This window comes from Merops nubicus, unplaced genomic scaffold, assembly GCF_000691845.1.
Source record: "Merops nubicus isolate BGI_N331 unplaced genomic scaffold, ASM69184v1 scaffold34083, whole genome shotgun sequence".
Lineage (NCBI taxonomy): Eukaryota > Metazoa > Chordata > Aves > Coraciiformes > Meropidae > Merops > Merops nubicus.
The window spans coordinates 1-9,744 of NW_008597436.1; the positions used below are offsets into that span (position 1 = coordinate 1).

The following is a 9,744-nucleotide window of genomic DNA, read 5'->3' on the forward strand; positions in this document are numbered from 1 at the left end:
TGGGCCTGGTCATTGGCAAAACAAAACAGCAACCCAGTATGCAAGAATTCCATATGATGTTTTGTTTTGGCTGTATCTTTTTTTTATGAAGAATACCCGTTTCTTATTGTTGCAAAAAGTTGTATTTGCTCCAGCAGCCAGACTTACTTATGGTCTAATGTTAGGGAAATGTTGGGAGAAAGGTTGGACTTGGTCATCCTGGGGTCCTTTACAGCCATAGTGATTCTATGATTGTACTTGCCTGTAGTTACTTGGTTATGTTAGGCTTGCTATAAGCTTTAGTGACTACTTCTATCTCAGTTTACACTCTCTTTCTATCTCTGAATTTTGTTCTTTTTTCTTTTTTTCTTAGAGCAAATTAGGCTGATATGACTATAGTAATAAACTTGTATAAATAGCAGTCACATTTACATTTTACTGAAGTTTTGTGTTCATGTTACAGGAGAAGAATTTGGATGATAGAGCCTACCGCAACATCCAGGAGCTTGAATCGTACGCGGAGAATACTCAGGGTGCTCTCTTGTACCTCACCCTGGAAACGCTGGGTAGGCATTCTCTTCTTTCTACATTTTGTTCATGACTCTTTAGTGCAGGTACAATATTTACAGATGTTTCAAAAAGCCCACTCTTTTTCTGCTGGAGTTTAACTTCAGTAGAAGTTGTCTTAGCTAATAATTCAGATATCTTGAATGCTGAACCATAAATCTGGAATCTTACTGCACCTGTCCTAGAACTATGTACTTGCCTGAGAAGCTGCTCGGTGGAAAGCTCATTGAAATGTGGTTTCCTACTGCTCTGTTCTTTGTTGCTTTGTTTTCCTCTTCTCACAACTGTTAAAATGGGGTTAATTCAGTTCTTTACAATATTTTCTGATTGTCCCACTTGTCAGAACACAAAGTGCTGTAGTTATTCTGCAGCTGTTGTTCTATATTGCAGTGATGCACATCAGTTATCTTAAAGCTGCTGACTTCCCAACTTACACAGTTCCTTTGGTGATGTAAATTTTGGTCTGAATCCTCTCCCCTTGCTAAAAATAGGTTAACTATCAATAATTTAATAGCTAGAAAAAATGCAACTAAGTTGCTATGATCCTTGTGGTTAAGAGCTAGTGTCTATGTCCTGTCTAGTACAGAGTTGCAGATTGGGAAAGAACTGTTCATTGGCAGTGGAGGACAGAGGAACATTCTTTTAAGTGTCTGTTGCATTATGGTATTCACTGTATGAGCTCAGATCTGAAAGAAGGATGAGAATTGTTATTATTTAGTAGTATTTAGTATTGTACCAATATTTTTCTCTTGCTTCTCAGAGTAGTTTGGTGGAAGGCCAATGATGAGGTTAAAAGAGTTTAAAAAAGAAAAAAGAGAAGTAAAAAGAGAGACATGGTGAGCACATTCTTCATTGGAAGAAATGAGGAACCTCTCTTAGCATCTAGGTTTGCTTCCTCAGTAGGAAATTGGTGAAATGTTGCAAGTGTCTTTCTGAACTTCTGGTTGAAGAAGTGTAGGAGTATGAGAAATCTCAGCATCTTCCATTCTGAGAAATGCCTTTGATCCTGAAGTTCAGTTTGGGTATTTCCTCCCAGCTCTTGTAATTTAAAAATATTAATACTGGTCTCTCTGATTCATTGCCTAAGTAGTTAGGAGTCTGGTACTACCCAGTAATTTTGTTAAACCTTTTCAGAATCTCACTTTTGGGATATATCCCCAAGTTGAGAATGAATCATTGCTAACTCTTAGTCTTTGAGCTTCTTGGTGTGTGGTAGTTTGTGTGTTTTTGTTTTTTTGTTTTTTTAAACTCCTAGTTACACAAAAAGCCTGAGCTGCCCAGTCAGTATCAGTAACTTATATAAATTGATTTCTCCAGGCCACAGTCTGCTTTCTGCTGCCATTGCCAAATTAAGTCCACATAGTCTACCTATAGCCACTGTTTCACAGAGGCTTCTGAGACCTGTGCAAGGCTCAGGCAGGCTTGGGCAGTGAATCTGGTATGCCCAGTATTGCTTTCAGGTGTCAGCCTCATTGGTCTGTAATTCCTATATCCTCATTTTGTTCTTTGTAGAATGCTGCTTCTGTTGGAGCTTTTGTGATTTATTTCTATTTTTCTTCAAATATGCATTTTATCACAGCTTACTATGGCTTCATGATCAGCCTAAGCCAATCATATATGGTCTTGCCATGAAGAGCAGTGGTGCTCCTCTGCCCCACTCATCTCTCCTTCCAGTTCTCACGGCTGTGTGCCCGTGCAGTAGCTGAGGTTCCTTTTCCATCGCTTTGTTGGTCTGGTGCAGTTTGCCATGCTGCTGCCTCATCGCCCATGACAGCACAAGGGAGGTGGCAGAATTGCAGGTTTGGGGTTTGGGGGAAGCGTAGGACCATTCTCTCTGGCTTCAGTACAGTGCTGAATCGGCTGCAGCTCATCATGAAACCACACTCTAAGTGTTAGGAATCTCACACTTCTGTGATTTCTCTGGCAGGAAAGCCAGTTCTTGGAATACTGTTATCCTGGGAGAGGATGTGCCAATGAGAATGAGGTTGTGTACCGATGTATTGTATCTGAATAGCTGCCACTCCACTAGGTGCACCCTTTGCAGAAAGCACAACAAGCTAAGAGCTGTCTTGCTCCTGAGTGTGGAAATGGGTGAATTTGCCTGCTGCTTGTCATCTCTGAGATAAGATCTCAAAACAATTTATGAACATAGACAGTTCTATCATGGACCAACGCACTTAGCTTCCCTCAAGTATGTTTGTGGTACACATCAGGGGAGACTGTACCCCTCAAAAGGCCTGAGAGAATGTCTCTAAACATATTATTTATGCACTTTTAGGTGTGAGGGACATCCACGCTGACCATGCAGCCAGTCACATTGGGAAGGCACAAGGCATAGTTACCTGCTTAAGAGGAACTCCGTATCATAGCACAAAACGAAAGGTCTTTCTTCCCATGGACATTTGTATGTTGGTAAGAGAAACAAGCTGTCTGGAACTGAACCATATAGTGTTTCTATACTGTGTCTGAATGCTCAATAAGAGATGGGCCAGAAATCAGAAATGGAACACTTTTTTCCTGTATTTTAACTCTTCTCGTAGTTGCTTTGTAATATACCGTTGTCGTGGGTTTATGTCTTTTGAGAGGTGGGAGGAGTGACCTTTATGAAACTGTAGGGTTTCCCTGTTGTTGGTTGGTTGGTTTTGGTTTTTTAAATTATTAAATATAGTAGTATTTTAGCTTTCAGGAATTTTCCATCAATGTGTAGAAATACATACATGGAATGGAGCATAGGTTTGGGCTTTTTTTTTGTGTGTGGTGTTTTTTTTTTTTTCCTTTTTCTCTTCCTAGCCCTGTAAAGGAAGCACTATGAGAAATTTTACCTCTGAACAACCTTCTCTTCTTGTATTTCTCTTTACTACTTTTTGATAAGCATGCGAGTGGTTTTATTTTGGGGGGATATTTTTTGTTTGTTACATATTTGATGGTTGTAAGCACGCACTCCATACATTGCTGTAAGAGATGGTGTACTCCTCCAATTTAAATGGTGCATCTACTTTGCATTGGAATGTAGGAGATATTGCGATTTGAGTAAAATGGGATTAAAGTTCAATTTTTTTTTTTCATTAATGATTTCTAACTGGATCTGTAGGCATCTCAGCTGTTACTCATCTCCAGTCTTTATTTTTAAATGTCTATACTGTTCTTTTTATACTTAACCAAAATTTATGTAATTATAGTGATGCTTCAGGCAGTTGTTTCTGTCATTTCAATACAATTGAAAGTTTTGATTTGAAGTTTAGTAATTTAGGTAGTTGCAAAAAATGTGGATACTAGTATAGGTCAGGGTTATAAGACTGCAGAAAGGTGCTGTACCCTGCTTTTATCTTTTCTGGGACTGGATGGTATGGGACGCCTTCCAAGTTTTTAGCTCTTCAAACGCAGCCTGAAAATTCAGTCATTCCTTGCCACGGAAGGTCTTTTACAGCAAAACTGTAGGAACAGCTTGCATCCCTTCTGTGCAGACTGAGCATCTTGTAAGCATTTCAGTTGCTGGCAAGTACTGCAGAGTTCTGCTGGAGCCTGTGTCTCCTGTGAAGAATTACTTGCCTGCCTTCATGTGGCTTTCATAGGTCTGAGTATTGTTGAGAAGAACTGGCAACTGATGCAGCTCTGAATATACCATGTTATGTCTTATGCTGGTCAGTGTAGTCAAAGAATAATGTTGGGGTTGGAGATTTTGGGGGAATTGGTTTTGGTTTTTTTGTTTGCTTGTTTTTGGAGATGCATTTGTTTTGTTTGGTTTTTGTTGGTTTCTGTGTTAGCTGTTACTGGCTCTCTTCTGCTTAATATTGATTCTTGGATTGTGGTTTTAAAAATTCGTTATCTAAACTGGTCCAAATTCCCAAAACTTTAAAATCTGACTTGGTTATCTGACTAACCACAAAGTCTTTAGGGAACAAAGTCATGTAGAGAGAGTCTGTACCAGCTGTCTCTTTGTTCTCTTGAATTTTTTTTTCCAAGTGACTGACAAAAGTAAATAAAAAAGGATGGTGCAGTGGTAAAACCTTTAGGCTGTTTCAGTCTTGTATCGGTATTTTGGTTGCTGGTACAGGTTTTTGAGAAGCTAAAATGGAAACTTGATACTTACTGAGCGCTTTTTCTCTCTTTGATTTTCCTTCCTATGTCTAGCATGGAGTTTCACAAGAAGATTTCATAAGAGGCAAGCAGGAGAAAAATGTGAGAGATGTAATTTATGACATTGCCAGCCAGGCCCATATTCATCTAGAACATGTGAGATTCCTTCCCTTTTATTTATTTAAATTAACCTAATTGACACTAATCTTCATGAAACATTGTGCATATGCATTGTTAGAAGGTTTACAGTGGCATACTTAGCTTCAGATATTTTACCTTTAATTCCTTTGAAGCTTTAAATTAAAGAAAAACAAAACAAGAATAACCACACAAACCCTTTAAATATTACAGCTACTTCTGTATGAACATTATACTTACCCGTATGTACAGCAGGCAGTTTACTCACAGACTGGTCCCACTGCATATATAAAAATGGTATCTAAAAGCCTTATTATTGGGAGAGAAACTTCAAGCAGACCTTTATAAATGCATCTATATGGCAGCATGGGGTCAGCACCATAAGCACTTCTGCATATGGCATTTCACAACAGGGTGGAGTGGCTGCCAGGAAAGCAGAGCAAGTTGTCTTTAACTGCTGGCTAGTGTGTGCGGGAAGGGGCGATATCTCCCTGACACTGCCAGTCATGCTTGCAGCTAGGTTGAGAAAGGTGCTTTCTGTTTATTTCTTTTCTGGCTAATTAGGAAAGACTTTATTTGTTTGAAACAATGGATATGAATTCTGAAAAACTCCAGAGCTGTACTCTTATTTTTCTTTTATTCTGGTATTTTAGCTACCCTCAGAATCACTTGTTGGTACCTAACAGAAAAGCAAAAGAATGTTTCATTATCAGTGCTGTGTCGGCCTTTTCCTGGAAAACAAAACTTGCAAGAGACACTGCAAAAAGTTTTACTACTACAAGTACATTGCACTCAATGTTTCCAATCAAGGAAATCTGAAAAGATACTACCACAAAATAAAGAAATGCTAGCTTTATCTCTGCATTTACACCATTAACGTAACCCTTAACTACAGCATTACCTGTCATCACAGTGTTTTGTGCAGTGGGGATAAGAGAGCCTTTCTTCGTTTTTTCTGAATGTACAATGAGGCATCTGTGGTTTCTTCAGTCAGTAGTTAGTTGATGAATTATTTTATTTTTTGTTAATAATACATAGCCTTGGGCTTTATTTTTAATACAGACTATTTCTAATAAGCATTTTAATGCATTCATGTTGTTTCATCTGATGTCTTAGTTTTTGTCGTCACATGCCCAAGGAAACTTATTCCATTTAGAAGCAGGGAACAGAGACAAAGAAAATGCAACATCAAAACTGTTCATTATCTTTGTTCGAGCTGAAATATTTTGATTTTTTTCTTATTCCCCACCCCTCAACCCACAATGCACAGTGGAAACCCCATTGACTTTGGTTGCAGTTGTGGCTTACAGAGACACTAAATGCCTGGCCTGAAATGCCTCATAACAGGGATGGGAGGCATGGAAAGTAAGCGGTGTGTATTTATTGTCCAGATGTTTAAAATTTGCTTGCTGGTATTGCATGGAAACTTAGGGACAGATGCAGGGAGAGAATTCAGTTGTTCAGAGCCTGTCAGATAATTTGAGACTTGTTAGTACATTAGTCTGCTGGCTCCCAAAATGCCAACCAGCTTCTGAAGAGAACAGGCAGAACTTCACACCCATTTTCTTCCCACTCCACTCCTTGAGCCCTGCCCATGTTATGCACTGGAGGGTCCTGTGGAAAAAATGCAACGTGATTGTGTAATTGGGGACTATAGAGGAGAGTACAAACCCAAGGAAAACAGATTAGGGCAGCATTAGCATTTTACTCCCTTGGCTGTTGATCTTGGCACCACCTCGCTCCTTTTTTTTTTTTTTAAATAGATGTGGTTTATAATTTTAATTAAAATTAAAAAATTCCTTTCTGAATACATGCTTCCAACCTCCATAATCATCAGTGAAGAATAATTGACAGTGCAGGATCTCTGAGGAGTGTTCAGACCACTTGAACTGGCATTAACTTGGAGTAATAACAGGGTATTAGCCTCCCTGATATTTAGATGGCCTTTGTTAATGGAAGGATAAAGATACTTTCTCCTCTAATGGATGAAATAGGCTTTTGCTGGCAACATTTGCTGGGTATTTCAAGACTTTAGGTGAATATAATGGTCTGGTGCCTTAAATGCATCTGTTCTCCTGTATAAAATCACCATCTTGTTTTGCCTGAGGGTCTTTCCAGCCGTTTACCCTGTCTTAGTTGGAATTACAGGGTGGGGTAAAGTTTAAACCTGCAGAGAGGTTTCAACAATCTCAGTGTTTGTTACACAAACCACATACTTTGGAGGAGGAGGGTAACAGTTACCAGCCCCAGTTTAGCAGTTGGAAGAAACATAATCTTCAAATACTAAATTAAGTCTCAGCAGTATTATATGAAGCATATTGTAATAATGTGGCACTTAATCTTGGGAGAAAAGTGTCTGAAGTGTGGTCAGCTCTTCCTGATACTGTGACCGATGACCAGCAGAGGGCAAAATAAGACAATACAGACTTTTCTCCAGGAATTCTGTGTTTTATTCGAATAAAAGCATCTAATAAAAGATCTCTGTCTGTCCACAGTGATCTCTTTGAAAGCCTGCAAATGCATTTATGTGCGCCCCCTCTTTCTCTTAGGCATGCTTTCCCCCATTCCTTTTTATTTTAAAGAGTGTCTCCTTTTGGCTTTTTGCATTTATCTCAATTAAGCTAGATCATTATGGACTCAATTTACCAAGGAAGATAACATGCTCTCTGAATGATGTGCAACCCATTCTGGGTTAAGAAGGTCAAGCAAGATTACTTTTTTCATCTCACAATTAATAATAGTGAGGCAGAACATTAGAGCAGGGAAAAGCATTTTCCCTTTTTAGAAAGGGAGAGACACACAGATGTTATTACATCTCAAAGTTTTAAAATAATTTGCCTTATGAAAAGATTCAGTATTTTTCCCTCCTAAAGTTCCAGCCTGTTTTTCTCCATTGCCTGGAAAGATCTGTGGAAAACTAACAGAAGCCCAAACATTCTCATCAGTATTCATAGAGAGCTGGTTTGTTTGTTTTAACCTGTAAGAAAAGGCAAAACAAGAAGGGCTTCTGTATTTATAAATAAGCATAACAGGAAGATTTACTTCAGCTGTTAGATGCTTCTGAGTTGTACGTGGGTTCAAATTGTAGATTTGATTCAGCCATAGTTTTGACTGTGTTTATGTGTAGATACTGAAGACCTGAAGCATTGAGATCCTTTTGAAGTCCTGTAAATGTAAATGGAGCATTACTGGACTTCTGGGACTGATGGCAATACTTGACTAAAAAGATGCACTCGGTGAAATTAATTCCTGGTCCTCCATCATTTCTGGCTTGTAGGGGCAAGAGTTAAACCATATTTTTTAAGTTAGATTAATTTTAATTTAGATAATTTATATTCCATTTATATTAGATAAATTGAATTTTTATAAATTAGATAATTTATACTTTATTAATTTAGGTAGTTTTAGCTTGGAACTTTGTTGAAACAAGGGATACTAATTTACATTGGCTTATCTTATGTAAACTATAAGGTTAATAAACCATATAAGAGTTTTTCCAGGCCTCTCACAGTTTTACATACTTCCTATGTAGTTACTTTTGTATCCAATGAGGGGTGGTAGTGGTTTGGACATAACAAAAAATTACAGTTTCAGGATGTCAAAGTAAAAAGGGACAAAGCTCGTAATACAGTCTGTTGTCTTTATTTTATATAGTACTTTATGTTTAATCTGAAATGTTAAATTTTTCTGATAAGTCCATTTATTTTGTTTTGTCTCCTGCTTTACCCCATTTACTTTCAGGCTAGGTCTTTCAGTCAGAAAGTTCCTGTGAAGGCTTATCCTGCTTTTTTCTGTACGGTGGGTGTGACATCCTGCACTCTTTAAGTGGTGGAGGACTCTTTTCTGTGCTAATATGCTTGTGAAGAGCAGCGTATCAAGTTAACCATGGTTAACTAATGTTTCATGTGTCTGTTTTGTGAGGGTGTAATTCCTGAAACTTGTGAAAATCATAACGTGTGCCTGACTGCGGAACCTCCTAGTTTTGATCAACACTTCTAATCCTTCTGTAACTACATCATTTCACCCAAGATGTCTGTTTAATTATAGACCATCGTTCTAATGCAGAGGCCCAAAATCCCACTTATTTTTGTAATTTCCTGTTTGAGCTAGTAAAAGATAATGCTTCTCTTCACAAAACCTGCATTTTTTAAATACACTTTGAATGTGATGGTTATGCGGCTAAAACAGGCAAACTGTCAAGCCTTTTTGGAGTTCCTCATTTGGTTTCATGTATTGCTTTTTAAAATTAATGCCCAATTATTTGTGAGCACCTGATGGACTAAGCTTTTTTTTCTTCTTTTCTAGGTTGCTTTAGATGATTATTTATGTAGTGTGCGAAAAGTGGACTTCAATATATTTCATCCAAGCTTACAGAAGAAGAGCACATTATTGCCATTGCGTTTATATATTAGATCATGGAAAAAAACATATTAAAGGTGTTTGGTTTTTTTTAATATGGGTTTAGAGTGATGATTTTTTTCTTTAATTCCTTAACTTGATAGGATTGTTAAGTCTCTGACTTCACACTTCTGCAAAGTGCAGTTCCTGGGAAACGGCAGATGCACATGAACAGTAGCTGTCGGTTTGCTGGCAGTAGTTAAGTTTGTTCTTGGAATATTAGGCTGATACCTCTGCTTCACAGGTCTGCCAAGTCATATGTCTTTGTCTGAGATTACAGGAAAGACAAGGAAAGTAATAACAGCAATATGAAAGCATTATTTTCGGACAGATTCTGTGCTAATGGATACTTCTGACAGTTCTGATGCTTTACTGAAAAAAGAAAAACAAAAGACTGCTTGCCTTGTGCAACAAAGCAGTTACAATAAATGCCTTACAAATCAACCAAGCAATTCTATTTAGTGCAAGGAGCAGACTTCTTGGAAGTACTAATGATGCTTCACAGTTGGAAGAAGGACAACATGTATTTGAATGAAGGGAAACTGTCCGGAAAAGCCTTAGCTGTTTTAAGTATGTAGCATTTAT

General features: G+C 38.0%; 1 protein-coding gene across 1 annotated transcript; it reads left to right on the forward strand.

Annotated features, from left to right (window-relative positions):
- Positions 1–442: 442 nt before the first annotated feature.
- Positions 443–9,219, forward strand: NDUFAF6 (NADH dehydrogenase (ubiquinone) complex I, assembly factor 6; the record flags this gene model as incomplete). Its single annotated transcript, XM_008936705.1, has 5 exons — positions 443–545; positions 2,825–2,958; positions 4,678–4,779; positions 8,503–8,559; positions 9,067–9,219. Coding segments are annotated over 5 exons (525 nt in total), but the record flags the coding sequence as incomplete, so codon positions are not given.
- Between the last annotated feature and the right edge of the window lie 525 nt (positions 9,220–9,744).